The sequence below is a fragment of the Stigmatopora nigra genome, chromosome 3 (genome assembly GCF_051989575.1).
Source record: "Stigmatopora nigra isolate UIUO_SnigA chromosome 3, RoL_Snig_1.1, whole genome shotgun sequence".
NCBI classification, from domain to species: Eukaryota; Metazoa; Chordata; class Actinopteri; order Syngnathiformes; family Syngnathidae; genus Stigmatopora; species Stigmatopora nigra.
The window spans coordinates 15,724,428-15,746,653 of record NC_135510.1 but is presented as its reverse complement, the minus strand read 5'-3'; the positions used below and the strand labels follow the sequence as shown (position 1 = coordinate 15,746,653).

Below are 22,226 nucleotides of genomic sequence, written 5' to 3'. Positions count from 1 at the left end.
ACCACTCAAATTGGTCCCCTGGGTAAAGAGGCCCGTGACTTATCAGATGGGGGACACACTTATTAGACACTCACAATTGTTCTGTCTTTCTGCAAGATTAAAACAGATATCACTATGAGCTAGGGTGTCTCCTCTCGTCCAATTTAATCACTGTTTTATACTATGTATTTATTTTTAAAAAGTCAATATATTTATTATTTATATTCACTTTTTATTTCTTTTTTATTCTTTCACTTTTTTTCTGCATGATTTTTAATTAAACTTCAACTTGATCAGCAGAGTAAAGGCTCTATACATATATATATATATATATATATATATATATATATATATATATATATATATATATATATATATATATATATATATATATATATATATATATATATATATATATATATATATATATATATATATATATATATATATATATATATATATATATATATATATATATATATATATATATATATATATATATATATATATATATATATATATATATATATATATATATATATATATATATATATATATATATATTATACATGCCTGTATACACCATACTACATACAGCCTGGTTGCCATGACAAGTACATCCGAAGGATGAGCGCAATGTCGAATGAACCACAAAACAATTATAACAAGCACGGTTGCAGTCTGCAGAGATAAAAAAAAAATTTCCTCTTTTAATATACATATTTCTTTTTCCTTAATCCAAATTTTGCAACACCCTCCAAAAACATTTTAACTTCTTGGATTCAACTTAAAATGTCTTTTGAATTGCTCCATCTCATACACAGCTTCAGCAATTTGTGCATGTAATTATTTACATTTTTCATTATGTAGTGACAGTAATACCTCGTGTTATGAGAAATACTTCACATTTCCAGGCCTTGTCTCCGTGGAATTCAACTCATTTTCTCCTTTGTATCACTTTAATTACCACTGATCATTAAACCTGCTGCCAGTGGCTGTGAGGCGTTTCTTATAGCAGACCGGCTCTTAATACGACTCCTGCACATGACTAATGGTTGCTGTTTCCCTCGGCTCAGGCAGGCCACGACAGGGGGTCACTAGCTGCAGGGGTAACCTTTTCTTCAAATAAGCTACCTGCCACGAGGACCTCAATGATGAAGCTGAACAAAATTTGAGCCATTAAAAAATATACCTTAATACATATCTGCACAACAAGATTGCTTGTTTAACTAAATGTACCTTTTTGACCACTGAAATAGTCAGAAAATGCATGCCAGTGAAGTAATACTCTTACAGTAGTGTTGATTTATTTCCACCAGAGAGCAGCATATCTACTTGCGCGTATACAAAAAAAGGGAGTGGTGTTAGCGTCAAGGCGGTGATTTTAGCTACTTTCAATGGAGTGGATAGCACCTTTGTGTAGTTGTTTTTATCCATCTGGCCACCAAGACACAAATAAAATAAAATAAAGTAAAAAGATGGCTTAAAAAAACACATAAACCTCCAACAATTCATTAAAGCCAGGTTAGTATATGCAGTAAAGTAGAAACTCCAAGGTATTCTGCACTCGTATGTACATTTGTGTGCCTATGCAGCTCCATGGCAACCCAACAAAAGCTTGATACACTTGAAAACCTTCACTCAGATGCGCATGGTTTGGATCTCAGGCCCATTTGTCTCTCTGTCACAGTGATTCCAATCACTAGGATTTTAACAAGATTACCAGGAAGGAGTCAAAGCAATGGAGTGCCAGTGTAATGTCATTATCAAGTGATAGAGTGCCTCGGATGTCTGTGTTATCACCGTCCAGTCGCTTAACCCCTGTCAGCACATGAAGGATCACAACCTCACCCCAAATGATGAGAAGCTTCATGACGACTATTATTATAAGCGGTGAAGACAAGGACGGGCAACCTGGGAGGGGGTAAAAAAAATGTATATTCACTATCAAAGACATGTTTCTTTGCCATATTTAGAAGCTTCGTTACTGCTGGTTAATAGTGAAGCAGAGAAGAGAAAAAAGATGAACCTTGAACCCCATGCTGTCTGCTTACAAGCACAGTACTCTGGGTTTTCCTCCCAGCACTCGTCTCCATAGCAACTCGTGAATGTTTTAAAATGACGGACAAAAAAATAAAAAAGAACGAATAGCCAATAATTCTTTTTTCACTCAAAGCGGACATATAATTTAAATGAGATTGAGAATAATTTCTTGCGGAGATTTCTAACAATAGAGCGGCTTTTGACGTCAGCTGTCTGTAATAATAATGTAAATTATTCAGGTGTGGCCAAGTTGAGAATGACAACATTTCCTCAATTTATTTATATTTCCTTGAGATGGTCACATGCCAACATCTATGACTTCAATCTATTCAGTCCCAATAGATTTTTTTTTCACCTTTTGACTAAGATAGAGCATGCTATGAACCACAGGAAATGACATTTGGGGGGTTGGGGGGGCGGGAATTTGAGTTTTAGACAGTTCTAATTCTCTCTGCGATTGGCTGGCAATCTGTTCCACATGTATTCCGCTTCCTGTCCGAAACCCCGCGACCCCGGTGAGGACAAGTGGTTCAGAAGATGGATGACTGAACAGTCAAAATTTTGGCATTGAGCTGTGAAGAAATCGACTGCAATAATGTATCTTCTGGACTATAATACGCACCTTTATCATTGTTTTGACTTGTCTGTGTGACATGCTAAAGTACAGTAAAAGTTGTATTGAAGACAACAACTAATCACTGTTGGGATTATTTCTCACTGTGTTTCAAGTATGAAAATGCAAGGTGCAACATCAAATATGAATATTCATGTGCAAATATGTTTTTAGTTTGTTCTCTCTGGCAATTGTTGTCATCTAAAAACTGTCAAGTTAACATCCTGTTTAGCTTGTTATTCTCCAATTTTACTATTGTCACTTTAACTTTGTTTGTTCTTGGTTTCTGATAAAATAAAAAATAATTCTGCCAAAATTGCTAATTATACTCAAGTGTGAAATCTTTTCATCTTCATTGTGTGTTCTTTGACGAGTGTGAAATATACTCATCTGTGACTTATGGTCCTTAAAATACGGTAAGTGGGCCAGGGCAACATCACGACTCAGCTTAGTGCGATGCCAGTGTGAAAGAAGAAGAAAAGTTGAGAAAAACGGACAACGTGTGACTCATGCAATCCATCATTGAAAAGCATCACTGCAGTATGTGAGTCACCATGCAGCAGTCGCCTTGCGAGGGACAGCGCGAGGAAGGGAGGAGCGAGCTGAGAAAAGGAAAAAAAAGCTTATAACAAAGCACGCTGAAGGAATGAAGAGAACTAGTGTTCCTACCCTATCGTCACATCTACTAAAGTATCAAGAGATGTCATGTTGAGGAAGATGTTTCAAGGAAACTGCACAATGTGAATCTTTGTTCTCATATAGTTAGTGAATCGGAGAATGAATACAGACCACAGAAATGTTCTCAGTGTTTGATGACACTTTATTATCATGTTTGTTTATAGTCTGCTAGTGCAGCCCCCTCACTCTATTCCAAGGTGCCTCTTTTCACAGCTCTTGCTCTTAAAGGTACAGGTCATTAATAATTTACCACCACACAAATCAAAAAATCAATTTGTCTACTTGTCGGTTATTAAAGTATCATTCAAAGTCTGCCCTTTAATTTACGGGGATGTGTTTTTTTTTTTTTTTTTTGCTTTCTATTCAAGTATTTTCAAGTGCAATTTACTGTAATTGGAAGGCAATTTATGAACCTAATGGGTAAATTGCAGGCCATAAATGGGGGCTTGCTGTGATTTCATTCATACCTGCAATCATGGCAAATGCTTTAATATGACATGACTATCATTATCTAATAGACTTCCCAGCCCTGGTAAGTTATAGTGTGCAAAAAAAGAAAGCTACAATACTTTTGTTCACATGATACGGTATAATACAAAATAGGTGTTTAAAAAAAATGCGCACAAGAATAGTACTCAGCGGCCCGATGGTGCGATTGGTTAGAGTGTCGGCCTCACAGCTCTGGGCTCCTGGGTTCAAGTCCAGGTTGGTCCATCTGTATGGAGTTTGCATGTTCTCCCCAGGCCTGTGTGGCTTTCCTCTGGGTACTCCATATTGCCCTGAGGTATGGGTGTCAATGTGCATGGTTGTCAGTCTCCTTGTGCCATGCAATTCGCTGCCTACTGACTCAGGGTGTCCTTTGACTAAGTCCCAAAGTCAGCTGGGCTAGGCTCCGGCACCCCCCGCAACCCTTGTGAGGATAAAGCAGTTCAGAAAATGAGATGAGATAAAAATAGTACTCCCTATAAATGTATTTGGATGCTGAAATTATGTTTTTTCAATGTCTAGATTTCCCATATATTTGATTTGACTGTACCAAACTAATGATGGCTCCGGTACATATAATTGATGTTAGGTATCCACTGTATTAAATTCAAAATTGTATAAGCATGACTTCCAACAAGAAGAACTAATTATTCTGTTCCCTCCAGTTCCATTAGACATGAAAGGTTCTCAGCCTCTCACTTTTGATGAGGTTGCGAGTACGTGTGCATGCACCATTGTATTCATATACGTATGCTTGTGTGTCAGCCCAGTGCGAAGCCATCAGCGGCAAGAGGACAAAAGGAGGCCTGATGCTCGTGTTTTTGCAACCCCCCCCCCCTCTCAAAACACACACACACACACACACACAGACACTCGCACAGACGTCCATCTGCTGACATGGCATTAAGAGGCACTCCAACAAGCACCATGTTTTGGGAAACTCAATTTCATGCTTTTTCTAGCCAAGAACATACAATATATACAATATGTATGCATGTGTAAAAATTGTTTCAATTCACTCTCCTTCTCACATTTGAATGTTTATTTAAAGTCGTGTACATATTTAAGGAATCATTGACAATTTTTGGATAGGGTTAAGGGTATTTTATAACAGCGTTTGACCATGTTAAATACAAAATACAGGAAAACCTCTATTTGAACGGCACCTCTAATAAAACGTCACCTTGGTGGAAGAATTGAAAATAGAATGGCACCCTCTAATTGAACGGCACCTCTGATTAATCGGCACTAAGGGGGAAAGTTTGAAAAATAGAACGGCATGCCGTAAAATTAGAGGTTTAACGGTAGGTATTTCTCGTTAAATTTGAAAATTGTTCATTCATTTTGCTGCCAAATGCATCTTGAGCAAATTATGCAATGATAAGATGATTTGTTTGTTTGACTACAATCAAATTATTTTCAATTCATTTGTTTTGGCTGAATGAAATATGAATTTAAACCAGAATCCCTTTTCAGGTAGTATGGCTTCCAAACATTTGAGTAGAGCCAGGATCTCTAAAACGTTTGCTGATCCGCGAATCATGCTTTGCATCTTATAAAGGATGTTGCAAGTATTTGAAGTGTTTAAAGTGACTGGGTGCTTATGAGTCAGCCTCTTCAGAGTAGAGTCAGCGCTGTGGCAACAAAAGTGCACAAAATGTTCTCCAGACAACTTGAGCTTTGTCCCGAATCCGTGCATCACATTGTTGTTGTAAGCCTGCACGTGTACTCGAGTACTGATGGTCTGATAAAGAAGAATTGCAGGCTTCCTAATTTTAGAGCACCTCGCCCCAGAGGCTCCTTGCTGACGAGATTCTGACGCACTTTCTGACAAGGTGGTAGGAAGCTGCGTAATAGGCGAGGATGAGAAATACGTGAAAGGAAGGTGGGGGCCGCTAATTATATCAACTCTGGTGTTGCTGCTGAAGGCTGGCATGTGCATCCAATCATGCTTCCTGACACGTGCAGGAGAATCATGACACCTTTTTTTCAGAACCAATGGCTGATGTTCCACACCCTGTTTGTTTACCATTAACCAATAACCATACAGATACTCTGTACTTAAATGTGCAATACTTTATCGTTTAATACTGTGATATCCTCTTTGGTTGGTGAAGTGCTTTATTAAGAACCATGGACAGCGCATGTGCATAGAAACTGCTCTAACTAGAAGTTGAACAAAAACATCACTTTAATGCAATTTTACAAAAAATAAGGTTTAAAATGATGAGATGGTTTTAAAAGGAAATTATATAATAAACATGTTTATTCCCCATTTCCCTAGATTGCATTCGAATCAATATGCGCTCAAGAGTCAGACTTTCTCATCATTCAGTGCTGGGGGCACAGTGTGCAAATCAGGAGTTTATTTATGAGCCACACCGGCTCTTAGGGACCTTCACACGACACGGGCACAGCTCTACAGTCATTAATGAGTGATTTTGGCATCTACTTCCTCACACTCCACCACCCCCACGCATACACACACACACACACACACACGCACACACACACACACACACACACACACACACACACACACATATCACATCCCTAGAGGCTATGGAAACACCTGCCTCCACCCACATTGAACTGCCATTTAAGATGCTGAACATATGTGCAAGCTAGCATTCAATTTAGAATTACCACGCACATGCCCACGTGCTGTATTTGTGTTTACCAAGCACGCGTTCAAATAGCAAGTAAACATATAAAAAGAATCATTGACGTCTAGGAAAGTTTGCTGTGACGTCTTTCCACGTAGTAAGTACACTGACACAAACACAAACACCAGACATACACCGTTCTTTTTTTAACCTCTATCAATCTCACATGGTAGGGGCTGGTCAATGAAGTAGAGGGGGAGTGGCATGTTTTATGTAATAAGTGGATTGATGGTCACACAAGGTTATGGGTCACCTCCCTCACTTGCACTGGGACAGGGCGTCAGTTCTGGTTGGTTGCCTACGAGAAAATAACATTTGCTGTGGCTGGTGACAGATCTATGGAGCTTGTCAAATTAACAAATCCAGTCAACTGGAGATGTGCTGGGCACAAACAAACGCACACATGAGGCACGGTTTTAATATCATCACCTGCTGCAGCTCTCTATTTAATCTGTTGTCATGTTGTATGTCATTTTCTATAACCTTGATTGAAATAAACATACAGTAGATAATGATTTAGATATTGTATTCTTCTCTTTTCTTGATAATTTCATTTTTTTATTATGTTAATGTAGCAGCTCTGCTTATTTTTTTTTTTTTGATTTGGTAGTGATAAGCTATAAATCTGATAAAGATGAAATGAAGAAGATCTTGTATGTTCAAATCATCTTTGAATTGCTTTTAAATGGATAATCTTGTTTAAAGCTTCTATGAATATATCTTTAAACAAAAAGAGCATTGTTTCAACTTCACATAAACCTGTGTGATGGTTTTCAGATAATTTTCCATTTAAAATCTCAAAGCTCTTTGTCTTGCAATTGAATGAATGTTTATGTAATTCATAAACCACTCCATCTGAACATTTTCCTGTCAATTTGTGGTTCAAGGAATCAGCAAATAAATTCTGACCCTTGAGGGACAATAAAATTTAAAATTCTTTATATGATGAATTAAACTAATGCAGTCCGAATCTATGCCGTTTTGGCAATCTGTTCTGAGACTGTGGTCTTTGTTGGTACAGGTCTCCTAAATGGAAATAACACTCCCAAATAGCTCAATAAGCACTCCTCCTTCCGCTCATCTCCATTAAGAGGTTAGAGCTGTCAATAGGTCCTACCGACCATTGGTGAACGACACTATTGATCTCATCATCAGCAGGCAAGAAGGGTGGCTATAAGCTGAGTACATCCTGTGGCCTTTGGAGTAGCGGGAGGGGACAAGATGAAAACTGCATTCGAAATCTTGTGGATAATCTGGTGGAGATACAAAAGATTAATGAATGAATTCATATACAGTGTTCCCTCGGTTATCGCGGTTAATGGGGACCGGGACCACCCGCGATAAGTGAATTTTCGCAAAGTAGGGATGCCGCTTCAAAAATGCTTAATTTTAATTCAATTTAAAAAAATAATAATATTTTTTACCCCCCTGTATACAGTACACCATATAGAATACGGGTAGAGAGAGTGAAATTCATGTTATAACAAAAACACCCTGTAAAATATGTTGTCTCAATGTAATATTTGTATTTTTTCCCCCAAAAAAACGCGAAGCTCTGAGTCCGCGTTGGCTGAACCGCCAAGTAGCGAGGGAACACTGTATTACAAGATGATTTTAGGGAATGCAGTTTAACTTTGAACTGGTTGCCATTTAATAAGTTTTACATGTGGAGCACTCATGTTCATTCATTTCCACATTCATTCCCACCCTGTGCAATGAGAGAATTTGAATGGAAGTTGAAAATTACTGGAAAATGATTGTAATTGTATTGTATATGTGTATCATTAATTTTTACACAACAGTCCATCTCTATGAGAATTTGGGTTTGTTCCTTTAAACTTGAATGCATTGTTTATTATATATATATATATATATATATATATATATATATATATATATATATATATATATATATATATATATATATATATATATATATATATATATATATATATATATATATATATATATATATATATATATATATATATATATATATATATATATATATATATATATATATATATATATATATATATATATATATATATATATATATATATATATATATATATATATATATATATATATATATATATATATATATATATATATATATATATATATATATATATATATATATATATATATATATATATATATATATACATATGTTAGAATTCTTCATTGGGATTTAAATTATAAAGAAATGTTCCATTTCCATAGACTTTTTCTGAAGCTTCTAAAGGAAAAAATCAATGTTATTTCACACTAACATGTTCTTTGATTGTCAATACATTCATTATATCTAAAATAAACATATATATATAAAAGAAAATGCAGAGATTATTTTTCATAGATTGTTATTATTTAAAAAATGATCTAGTGTATTTTTTTTCAACAACAACAAACCTCTCAGATTTCACAGCAACAGAAGGCAAATAATTACGCTTTAACATTAGAGGCACAAAAACAGGAAATTGAACTACTTTATGTTGCACAATGGTTTTTGTTTTGTTTTTGTTTTTTCAGTACAGAATCAACTATTGTTCTTGAATACCATTGACTGTTATGACAAATACAGTAAATCAGAAAATACATCATGGGGGAAAAATGTAAACTTTACATTGGAGTACAGATGACAAACAAAAACATTGTCAAATTAGAGATGGAGGAAGGGAGGGGAGAGAGAGAGAGAGAGAGAGAGAGAGAGAGAGAGAGAGAGAGAGAGAGAGAGAGAGAGAGAGAGAGAGAGAGAGAGAGAGAGAGAGAGAGAGAGAGAGAGAGAGAGAGAGAGCAGAGGCATAAAGAGAAAGAAAGAGAGAGATAGTGCAGAGGCATAAAGACAGAGAGAGAGAGAGCAGATGCATACAGAGAAAGAAAGAGAGATAGGTTCAGAGGCATAAAGAGAGAGAAAGAGAGAGAGAGAGAGAGAGAGAGAGAGAGAGAGAGAGAGAGAGAGAGAGAGAGAGAGAGAGAGAGAGAGAGAGAGAGAGAGAGAGAGAGAGAGAGAGAGAGAGAGAGAGAGAGAGGCATAAACAGAAAGAAAGAGTATGAAAGAGTGTGAGAGAGAGCAGAGGCATAAACACAAGGAAAGAGAATGAAAGAGACAGAAAGGCAGTACAAATCAGGGAGGACAAAGAAGTACAACATGAATTAAAAGCCTGCACGTTCTTCACAGAGTCCCTGTTATCAATCTCATCTGTTGAGGAGCCTAGTCACAAACTCTCATTGACATTTTCAAAGATGTTTGTGGCAAACAACATACTCTATGATATATCATGGACTATTACTATAGCATCTTTTTATACATACATTTTCTATGCACATTTTCTACATTTATAAACACAAAGAAATGAAAACAAATGTATACAACCTGCTGAATATCTAATGCCAATGTTGAGAATTGGTACAGAACTGTTACTATAGATTTATTGCTTTGTACAGTACAGAGATGTTTGGTGCCATTTGCCCACCGGTTGGTACAGACTGCAGACTGCAGCCTGTTGCTGATGGTCTTTAGTATTTAGTTGCTTAGAAAATGAAACTTTCTTCCAAAACCTATTTTTTATCTTCCCCTTTGGTTAATTGTGCAAAGAAATGGAAACAACAGTAACAGTTTCTCAGACAACAACAACAAAAAAACACTTTTGAAAGGGGAAATGCACAATATGAAAAGTTGCACCAACAAGTTTCATGCATAAATACTCTTTCGCGCGCATTTTTATTGTTGATTGCTGATGAATGGCCATGAAGAATGATATTTGGCCCCTTGAGCAATTATAAGGTAGAATGTGTTGGCCCCCTTTTTTTTTAAATCTGGAATACGATTATATTTGTGTACATTCAGGACAATCATTAAAATGATTCATACCATCGCAGGGCATTATTAACATTTTTATTGTTCTATTTTTCTTATTGCCAGATTGAAAATATTGATTTTACTTTATTTTAAACATCATTGAATGTAAACATCTATGTACTTTGCACGTACTATACTATTTATAGAATCGATATATACGTTATATCTTCTTACTGGCTAAAAATGTGCTTAAATTATATGTGCATTTTCTAGTTTCAATATTTTGTGCTGCTCTAATATTTTAATATTCTAATATTAATATTATGACAAACACATTTTTTTTTGTATTGCACAAACCCTTCATTGAGTCTTATATATATATATGTGTATATATATATATATATATATATATATATATATATATATATATATATATATATATATATATATATATATATATATATATATATATATATATATATATATATATATATATATATATATATATATATATATATATATATAATCTTTTTGAGTGGAGAAAATGCTGCCAGTGCTTCTTTGTTCATCTGCATTTGATTATCCATCTGTTATATTTCTATGTGCTTATTTACCGACAAACCTTTTATTTACCAAAATAACACGTTACTCTAGCTAGCACTACACTGTTTAGATTGCTAACCTCATTTTTTTTTTACCGCAGGGGTTTCAAGTTACAAAATGGATCATACACAACAAACATTGGAAAGAGACATTATAATAATGTAATGTTGCCAAACACACAGTCACTCTGTCACATGTCGAATGTCTACACTAGAACAACAAAAAATGTGCTCTTAGGAGTGATACAATACAATCAATATTGACGGTGGCCAGTTTCAGTTTACAACGCTGTGCAGTGAGAAGTTTATAGACCCTTAAATTGGACACAAAGTAGTACATGGTACTTGATCCAGAATTAGGCCATATATTTCATGAGGGCTATCCCTTCTTAGAGGCTTCTATTTTTTAGGAAGCCTTTGCTTTATGCCATGATAATTCTACATTAAAACACAATCTCACTTCAAATAAGTATATCGATTATCCATATGCATGATACATTAACAGGTTGCCAATTTGAAATGTGTTAAACATCTTTTCAATCAAATACCATTGAATCTTTTATCTTATATACATTACGCTAATAATAATTCTTATGCCAACAACAACAATGCATTGGGAGTACTTTTTTTTCTGTATTTGTAATTTGTTGATATAATTCATGACTATACTGACACACACTCAAGAGGTCTACTAACTTGCATTATTGTGTTTGGTTTAAGAATATCCCTCTTCTTGCCCATAACCATAGCTCCCTCCCTGAGACTCTTCTTGCACATACTCCTCTGTTTTCTCCCAATTGGCGGCCCATCCGCCATTCACCTGTGTGGTTGCGCCGTAAGACTTGCCGGGTCCGCTGTAACTCTGTGTGATGTCACCCGTTTCTTCTGCCAGCTCGTCCTCATCGATGAAACCACATTTCTCTTCGCTGGTGAGCTCTGGGTCGGCCCACGGTTGTTTTTCTCCTGATGCAAAGAGCCCATAGAAGATCACTCCTCCATAGTGGACTAAAGAGGCAATGAGGAATACATACTGCCACTCTTCTCTGGTCTGAAATGTGTAAAGGAGGAGAGAAGAGAGATTAGAATCTAATTAACGTATTTAAGGCAGTGAGATGCATCTTAGTGGGGCTTTTTCAAGGCCAGAAGACATTATCTGCTAACCTGAACTATATCAAAAGCACTAATTTAAAGCCTAATCAATATTTTATTTGTTTCAGGACATTGTAATGCTATAATTTATCTGTGACAGCATATATTTCTTCATTATGTAGCATTTTTTTCCAGGTTGCTCTGATTCTCTACGTGTTTGTGCATGGCGGACATTTTTTTTTTTTAACAATCAGATTGGACCATCGACTTAATGTGTTTCTAAATCAGTCAATTTGACAAAATATTTATGGCCGTTCTACATCAATGCACAAATATATTGGTTAACAGATCTTTTTCAACAGTTGATAATTGAATACATTATTGTTATGTTTTATTTTATATTAAAATGTTTCAAATTAGAAGATTAAGTTACTGGAAAAATCCTCAAAAAATGTTTGGAATGTTCTTCAGGTTAACAGGTGAATTGGAAAAAGGTAAATGTCATATTTTGACAAAAAGGAGTTTTCTGAACCGCTTTATCCTTTCAAGGGTGACGGAGGGTGCTGGAGCCTATCCCAGCTGACTTCGGGCAGAAAAAAAATGATTAAAAAATTACAATTGGTCAGCCCTCATGATTTACTTTCTCGGGCCAGATTTAGCCTCCGGGCCGCCACTTTGACACCTGTGGTCTAGAGCTAGATATTTTTTGTAAATATATCAGGAGAGCTGGACTCTTAAACCATTGAATTGGTGGAAATAATTCCAAAACTTTATCAGTCAATATCGTTAGTCTCCAGAAGGATTAAGTGATTTAACAGAATGTTAAATGTGCCCTTCTATATAAGCATTACATTCAAAATGATGAAAACTTACAATAATAGTAATTTAAAATGAAAATACCTAGATGGAAATGATTGGGTATCATTTTATGTATTTCTTTTCTTTTATCTAATTGGAATTTGGATTTTTTATTTATGCAATTTGTTCTAAAATTGTTTCGTGTTTGCTTTTTTGGTCATACCTTGTTTTTTGTCATAGCACCAACAATAAGTGGACACACCATCCCAGACAGGGTTCCCACTCCATTAGAGATGCCCATGAGGATACTGGCATAACGAGGCGCTATATCCAAATGGTTGACATTAAAGCCTGAAAATAAAATGGGAATGAATCAGATGGATTTACATTGAATCATTTTGAATTGTCATTGAGATTAAATTCATGAACTGATCAGAGAAACATATCGTACTGCATCGAGTATTAAAAGCGGCAGTAAAGGCAATGCCTCAAAGGTGTAGAAAATGTGACAGTCTTGCAGAAAAAGCTGGTAATAACTGGCCATGTTTCTCCCCCACTCTCACTGGCTGCTCTATTCTGTCTGCCTGACAAATCTCTTGAGACCCTTAGCTCTGAATTATTTAACACTCCAGGAGAAAGCTCAGGAACAACAGGCAGTCGAATTTTGCACACGGTCAAAAATCTCACATTGCTTTCCTCCTGTAAGCAGTTGTTAAAATGTATAAATTGTATAAATTATATAAAAAATGTATAAATTATATATTCAACAATATTTTTTGTTGTTGTTATTGTACATCCCAAGTACAAGTCTACCTATTCTTGTCGTTGTTTTTCACATTGGTAACCATGTAAACGAGATGATAAAGTTTGCTATGATCTGATTTCCACCTTCCAGGCTTATATTGTAGGACATCCACTAACCTGATATAGCAAATCCACTGAATCCAACTGCCAGGACCAGGAAGGAAATGGCGACCCCTTTACTGTGTGAATATCCTACCACAAGCAATAATGTCGCCTCCATGCCAAATCCTAACAGAGAGGGAACAGCGGGTCTTACACTCGAGTACACACAAGCCCCTTAAGCCCAAAGGCTGTGTACCATCACAATGCCAATTGAATTAAGTGAGCATGAAGATTTTCTCTCAATTGCATAAGGGGTAGGAATGAAATCAATGTGCAATGACAAACACCAATGTGTACAAGTATTGACCATTCTACCAACACTGATCACCATTCAATTGAGATTGGAGCCAAAGTGAACAATGGATATCCAATCCTGTGACAGTAACACCCTTTAGCTGTGCAGGAAGAGGTGCGAAAATTGATACTTTGTCCTCAACTGAGCCTTCTCACCTCCGCAGTTCATGATTTTTCGGACTGTGGTTGTTGACAGGATGTTCTTGCTACGCAGGTGGTCTGCCAGCTGGCCGCCAAAGGGCACAATAATGGTCATCACCAAATGAGGCAAAGCAGACAGTATGCCAACCTGCAACCACAGGAAGTAATTGCAGCCGTCATCCTCATTAGGCTTTGGCACTGAATGGTTTACTAGGCGATATCCAGTCTATGCATACAGTAAATTTGACTTTTATTTTGTCTGGCCTATATTTATCTAACAAGATGCTTTCTCTGGAGTGATGATTGGATTGGCTGTTTCTCATCAAATGCTCAACCAATTTGTTGTTTACCAATTAGCCTTAACTGTGTTTGTACTTGAAGTTTTGGTTCTTTTAATTGAACATTCTCCATGTACTCTTTACCACATTGTTCGAATCTCTGGAGGGGTAGGGAACCTATGGCTCGGGAGCCACTTGTGGCTCTTTTGATGGGTGCTTGTGGCTCTTCGCTAAACTGTGTGCTAAAATCTGGACGCTACGTCTACAGTTTTTAATTAAACCTTCATGCATGCATTTATGCATCCCATAGATTAGCATCAGAGTAACAATTTTGTTAACATAATTCTGGGACTTTTTCTACTTTAAAGGTAGTGAAATGAGTAAAAATGAACGCGTTCTCATGTATTTTTACTTCTAGTAAATTCTGAGTATGGCTCTCAATGAATAACAATTGAAAATATGAATTGTTTATGGCTCTCTTTGTCAAAAAGGTTCCCAACCCCTGAATTACAGTATCCCTAGATTAATCGACAAATGTTCAATCGAGCCATTTTCATTGCTACTATCAATTGGAATAATGAAGCATAATGTCAGTTACTGTATTTTCCGCACTATAATGTGCCAAATGCAATCTATGAGCTATTATTGATGGGGTTTTTTTTTGTTGGCAAGAGCAAAATATTAATGATTCCATGCTCAAAAACATTTGGCAAGCACTTGTGTGTATGTTTTTAATGTTTGCATGTTTAATATTTCTACCTATCAAACACTGTGCATAATGACTTACTTTGCTTATTTCAAAGCCAAACACTTCCTCAAAGTATGCAGGTTGGCTGATGAGTAGCAAGTAAAATGTCCAGCTTCTGCAGAAATTAGCCACGATGATTGCATAGACAGGCATTGAGGTGAAGAACTTCCTCCATGGTGTCTTGAATTTCTGCGAGAGATGATTTCTCAGCATTTAAACTCACTGGACAGGCAGGTAGATGTGAACCATTCACATCGATTGAAAGTAGTTAGCTCAATTTAATTGATGTAGAAAGCTGTAGTTACTCTTGGAAGGCCATGTTGGCATTGTTGTGCATTATTTTCTCACCTCAGCAGGTCCCATTAGCATAGCACTCTCTCCAATGCTCTCCTCAATGTAGCAGCGCTCCTCATCAGTGATGGTGGGATGTTCAGCCGGGCTCTCATATGACACTAATATCCAGAACATGTACCAAAACATGCCAACGCATCCTACACAGGACATAAAAAAATGGTGAAGAATCAGAACTTCAGTACCGTATTTTCACGACTATAAGGCGCACCGCATTTTAAGGCGCACCCTCAACGAATGACATTTTTTCCATATATAAGGCGCACTGTATTATAAGGCGCACTGTCTATTTTGGAGAAAATTTAAGACTTTTAATAGTCGTGAAAATACGGTAATTGCTATTGACTTCCAGGTATGAAGCACTCACTACTTTACAGTCACCTCTAGAGCCAGCCATTGTTGATGTTTTGGATTTTTTTGTATGAAATCTTGCAGGGGGGGAGGAGCTATATGATGGAATATTTTGTAAACTATGATGGCATCTGCATATTTAACAGTATTGTTTCAGTTCAGGCGTTTGTGTTTTTATTTAATATCCGACAGTGGTGGTTTTTCGTTTTTGGTTTTCTGTTTTTTCCATATATAAGGCGCACTGGATTATAAGGCACACTGTCTATTTTAGAGAAAATTTAAGACTTTTAAGTGCGCCTTATAGTCGTGAAAATACGGTACTTTCTCTTCTTTCAGTTTATTTCCTTTTTTTGTTTTGGTTTTGTTCCCTCTCTGAATTTTGTGCAAACAAATTGTTTGACAGACTTTGCAAAATGCCAAAGGGAACACTGTAACACTCGGGCAGGACAGCTATCTGTTTCCAGAACGGATATAAAATTGGGGGGATGGTTATTAACACTGCAAAACACTGAGGGAGTGAATCAATATTGGGTCTGCCTAGAAAAAAAATCCATTTGACTTTCACTGGGTGCAACATTTTGAAAGTTGCCTAAATAAACTGTATGAGCACATGTAAAACATAACCAAGCCCTGACCCTTATGTCACTGCGTTTATAAGAGAAAAGGGGTTGTCTTAAGTGCATCCAATGCTGTCAATAACCATACCGTAGACATAAAAAACCGAAGACCATCCTGTATACTGAACCAGGATCCCAGCCAGAGGCATTGCGATCACAGCACCAGCATAGGAACCTGAAAAGAAGCATGACAAAACATAAATGACATTATCTTGTGTAGTGCAATTCTTAACTCTTTAAAAAAACACTCCCGTTAATAGTTACCACAGAAAGAGATGGTGGCCAGACGACTCCTTTCCAGTGGAGGTGCCCATTTACTCCATATACCATGGCAGGCTGGATAGGTGACGCCCTAAAACAGGGGTGTCAGACTCGGGTTGGTTCTTGGGCCACTTCAGCGTCAAATTGATTTCATGTGGGTTGTACAATTTTAGATATAATATTTAGTTTTTTTTTTTAAATGGATTAAAAGAACTGGATAAAAAGGCCTGAATATTCAGTTTTTTATTGATCTAAAACAATGTTTACTGAGCTTTTTTATATATATTTTTGGATTTCACAAAATGATTTTTGAACTAAAAACACAGAGAAAAATGATTAAAAAATACAATTATTGATTTAAAAGGGGGAAAATCAGGAAATTTAATATACATCTATACTCTTCATTTTAATTTGATCTTAAAACAGAAAATCGTGATTTACTTTCTCAGGCCGCACAAAATGATGCGGTGGGCCAGATTTGGCCCCCGGGCCGCCACTTTGAAACCTGTGCCCTTAAATGTTTGAGGAGTCAAGAAACCCATTTACAAAGATAGTAAATAATGCATGCCCCTTTCTCTAAACAAGTGGTTAAAAATAACTAATAAATGATTAACATTTTCACCTATAATTAACAGGAACAAGTGCACCCTAATTTGATGAGCAAATCATCATTAAATGAGCTCAGGAGAGGGCAAATGGTTACACATGGACTACACAATTTATTTTATTCATGTGTGTAAATAATTCTCTGTTGTGAAAGTACAGTCTAAGAAGGGGAGGGGGGGATTCTATGCCACAAAGCAGTAGTATAGATCAATATAGCCCATCTCCCATTTCTGCAAGCTGAATATCAAGTGCACTTTACACATACTTTGCCTTACAGTGTGTAGAATTCAAACAGGCCTCAAATACAACCATTTCTATTCATATGGTGTTGTTTTTTTTATTTTATCATTTTTAATAAAGGCTACTTACCTCTACCAGTCCTTGCAATATCCTCACAAAAATGACACAACCATAATGGACACGAGCAGCAGAGGGAATGAACATGTTGAGGATTGACGTTAGGACAATGGCTGCTCCAAAAACCCTGTAAAGATAAAAACATTTTGTAAATTGCACTCACAAAAAATATATATATATTTGTTTATTTCAACGCTACTGTAACGAAATCACATAATTCATACAGCCTTTTTGACAGGATTTCTAATTTTACACTAAAAAATATACTTATTCTTACGTTCTAATGTGATAAATGGTCCATTTATAACTCAATGGGAATGACATTCGTTTCCTTCCAATGCCTCAGACGTCATCAAAAATTAATATTTAACTGAGAATCATCCCATCGATAGTGTCGCGTAGCAACAACGTGAAAGCTCTTATGAAATGGCTTTAAAAAAAAAGGCCTTTGAAAAATATGTCTGCGTTTTTAAACACACACAGTAAAAGAAGAAGCACATTTGCACACAGGCACAAGGACCGTGCTATTTTTCATTTCTGTCACATGCCCCGCCCACCTCATCTCCAGCAGGCATGCAACCAGGAGGGGGGGGCTCATAATCCGGTCGACTCATGTGTCAGGCACGGGACCATCATGGCCTTAATTACATCAACGTGTAGAACAGCACGTCCAAAATATTTAAAAAAAGGAACTGCATTTTCGAATTTATTATCACTATTATTCATTCATTTTCTGAACTGCTTATCCCCTTAAGGTTCGAAAGGGGTGCTGGAGCCTTTCCCAGTTAACCATAGACATTAGAATCAGTGGATAGTCAATCTCGGGGGACAAGGAGACAAAAAGACAACCTTTCATGCTCACACTCATATCTGAGGACATTTTTTGTATTCAAATAGCCTACTATAGATGTTTTGCGTATATGGGAGGATACCGGAATACCTGGAGAAAACCCATTCAAACCCGGGGAGAACATGCAAACTCCACACAGGAAAATCTGGACCAGGGATCGAACCCCCGCCCCCAGAATTGTGAGGCCGAGGCGCTAACCAATCCCCTAAGGGGCCGCCCCTCTCTATTATTAATTTTAAATTCACTCCAATATTTAATGGCACTCTCGATTGAAATTCCTGTAAATACACATGAAACACGTTTTTAGGAATATTTATATTTTGATCTATATAATCTTGTCATGAAATAGAAACGAATCCATTGAAGTGGCATGTGAATAAAGACCTTTTAGTGCCAACATATTGAGGGAGAGCTGCAGATTAGAGCCAGTACTCTGCGTGTAATTAATGGTTATAACAAAACAATCAATATTATTATAAATCGAGACTTGGCCTGCATGTGCATTTTTGGTCATGTAAAAGCAAATGAATGAGAAATGATTAAATTCATACAAGCAACCCAAAATGTGAGGTCAACGCCAGAGCTTTATGAGGATTTTTTAAATTGTTATTGTTATGTATAAAAACAGTCACTGGATGTATAAAGGATAAAAAAGACTCCTACCTATTTGCAGCCAACCTAGATGAGATGTATCCTCCTGGGATTTGTGTCACGATGTAGCCCCAAAAGAAAGATCCATGAATCAATCCCACCGTCTCTGGGTCCCAGTTGAACTTGGCTTTCTGGTAAACCATTGGGTAAATGAAATATTATTATCAATTTTAAAATAATTACAGTATTGTTGCTAAAAATGACTATATATATATATATATATATATATATATATATATATATATATATATATATATATATATATATATATATATATATATATATATATATATATATATATATATATATATATATATATATATATATATATATATATATATATATATATATATATATATATATATATATATATATATATATATATATATATATATATATATATATATATATATATATATATATATATATATATATATAAATAAATAAATATATATATATATATGCTATTATAATTTAAAGCACAAACAGCAAGTAAGCAACATAATGCTCGATTTGTATTTGATATTGTCTAACACGTTTTATCATTAAAACCAACATATAAGAACCATCATGCACTCCAAATGCAAGATATGTAGCACAATCTTTGTTAATATTTCCATTAAGCACAAGAAAAAAAACACATAAAAAAACAAAACCAGGCCCTTTGTAGGCCTGTGTCAATGTAAAATATTTAATCAGAATGTTGTGACGTGTTCTTATTCACGCACATAAAATCAGTCATCATACCTTTTATTTGAAGTGATCTAATATGGGTTTAAAAATAGGGATTTTTTTTAATTGGAGACACAGGCCCTCTTGTGCCCGTGTTAAGAAATGCTATCATATTCGTATTTCCATCCGACATTTTATATTGGTTGGGGTGGGGTTGAGGGGGTTGGGGGGATTGGGGGCTTGGTGGGTATCCCGCTGACGTGATAGGTTTTGGGCACACCTCTTTAATGATGATTTTTCCATTCTGGTGGATAGTACTGTTGTTGACCATGCCCACGATGGCCACGCCCAGATTGCAGCGGATGCCAAAAGAGATGCAGAATCCCATGCCGCTCATAATGGCGATGATGTATCGGCGCGGCAGTCCGAAGCAATTGCAATCGCACAAGGGGGGCTTCTTCTCGGCGGCCTCGCGGGGCCGCCCGTCCTCGGTCAACTCGATGACTTCTCCGCCCTTTTGCCTCTTCTCCATCACCCTGCAAAGATCCAAGTCAGAACATATTTTTGGACGAAAAACACCTCCTCCCCGTACAGAGAATCACACGTATTTTTCGTTTATTTATGCTATTTTCTTTAGTGGGCCAACATCAACATTTAAAATATGAGGCCATGTTTCAATCCTGGTTCATTTTTTTTGAATGATCTGTCCGTTTAATTTTGTCCAAAAAAATCCTTATTGCAGTGTGATTGTGAGTTAAGTAAGGCCTTATCGACAAAAATAATTCATTCCCTCATTTTCTGTTGAGTTTATCCTCACAAGGTTCCTGTGTTTGCTGAATTCTATCTCAGTCAAGTATAGACAGTCGGTTGGGGGCAACATGAATTAGTTGTCAGTCAAATTAAAACAAATAATTCCATTTTTGAATTAGAAAAATAAATAGATGTGCTACCAAAAGAACTAAAAAAAATGGAAATGTGTTCTTGTACCGCATTGCAGCATGACTTTCCTGCTCATTGGCATTCAGTAGAGTGAGCAACTCCCCACGCACATCTGTGGGCATCCCTCAAATGTCTTCCCTCTCCCCCTACCGACCCCTTCACCCCCCCACCCCACATCACATATTTACTTCCTCACTATCTTCTTCTATGGAATCCCAAAATGTTCTTCTATTTGGATAATTAAAATACAATCAATCAAGAAGAATAAATGCTATTTAATGTGGACCATTTTGTAATATTTCTTTGATTAACAAACAATAAAGAAAGAAAACGCGTCTTATGTATTACAGTATATTAAATAAAAGGAAAACAATATGAGAACATTTCTCAATCTGAAAGCTAAGCAAATGAAATGATGCGTTCACGTACCTAAATATAGCCGAACCCTTATTTTATTTTTTTAAATCAATGTGTCTTCATTTTTTAAAACCCTGGCTATGTAGTAATTTAATTTAACACGGTGGCCTTTTGTCAATGAACTGACCCCTGACCATGATATAGAAAGTGCGCGCACGCGCGCACACACACGCACTGAGTTGCATAATTCTTCTGACTACAGAGGCGTGCCTCTAGAACTCTTAGTTTGAAATGACTTGTCAGTGGCCTCCAGGTGTGTAAATCTCTCAATACAGATAAAAATATATCATTGGGGAATGCCCAGCTCTCCTATCCATCAGGTTGAATTGAAGCCATCATGTTTTTCTTACCTGTGCATGTGGCCCAGGGTCTTCCCCGCCATCTCCTTCATCCCCGCCGTGGCCCTGGTCTTCATCGACTCCATATCCAGCGTCTATATGCAGGCCTGTGATGTACTCGTTGTTCTAATCTGCCCGTTACTGCTTGCACGTCATGTTCCTAAACGGGAGAGCCGACTCGGGCGGCTTACACGGTTAAAAAAACAAGCCAAGTTCTAAGAGCAAGACGATCCAAACGATGATTCTTCTTAGACGACGAATCCTCTCCCCCAAAAAAACGAAAATACTTTGGTCTACTGAAAGGTTTCAGGCGACGTGATCGTTATCATTCATCATCCAGGACCAATCTCGCTCCCTTGGTGGCGAGCTGGAGAACGGGAGGCGCAACTGGCCAGCAGCAAGCACCAAATGAGCGGAGGATACCTCGGAGTGAACGACGAGACTCTCTCAGCCGGAGAGAGGAACGAGAAAAGAAAACGCGATAAAGTGGATTTTGTTGCTTATAGGTTGCGTGTAAAAAAAAAGGAGAGAAAAATGAAAGAGGGAGCGAGCCACTGGTGTCTCGTGTGCTGAGCGCAGGTCGATCTGACGGCGTTTCAGCACCGAGGTCAGCGACAGCCTCAACATCTGGACAAACGTGGAGCAAGACGCTCGTTCGTAATCAGCGTTTATCATCAAAACACTTTGGGCACG

The 22,226-nt window shown here is 36.7% G+C and overlaps 1 protein-coding gene across 1 annotated transcript; it reads right to left on the bottom strand.

Annotated features, from left to right (window-relative positions):
* Nucleotides 1-11,008: 11,008 nt before the first annotated feature.
* Nucleotides 11,009-22,180, bottom strand: slc17a6b (solute carrier family 17 member 6b). Its single transcript, XM_077713751.1, has 12 exons — nt 21,546-22,180; nt 20,120-20,375; nt 19,180-19,298; nt 17,679-17,793; nt 16,707-16,794; nt 16,531-16,617; nt 15,472-15,614; nt 15,163-15,312; nt 14,113-14,245; nt 13,678-13,788; nt 12,980-13,107; nt 11,009-11,917 (listed from the first exon to the last, which is right to left on the bottom strand). The coding sequence occupies exons 1-12, from the start codon at nt 21,617-21,619 to the stop codon at nt 11,585-11,587; spliced, it is 1,737 nt and encodes a 578-aa protein (XP_077569877.1). The 5' UTR covers nt 21,620-22,180; the 3' UTR covers nt 11,009-11,584.
* Between the last annotated feature and the right edge of the window lie 46 nt (nt 22,181-22,226).

Bases quoted from the DNA above. Each gene is read 5' to 3' on its own strand.
- slc17a6b (XM_077713751.1), bottom strand. From the start codon at position 21,619: ATGGAGTCGATGAAGACCAGGGCCACGGCGGGGATGAAGGAGATGGCG. The intron at 16,618-16,706 runs GTAACTATTAAC...GCTTCTTTTCAG, and splicing joins GGCCACCATCTCTTTCTGTG to GTTCCTATGCTGGTGCTGTG. The intron at 15,313-15,471 runs GTGAGAAAATAA...CATCTCTCGCAG, and splicing joins TGCTAATGGGACCTGCTGAG to AAATTCAAGACACCATGGAG.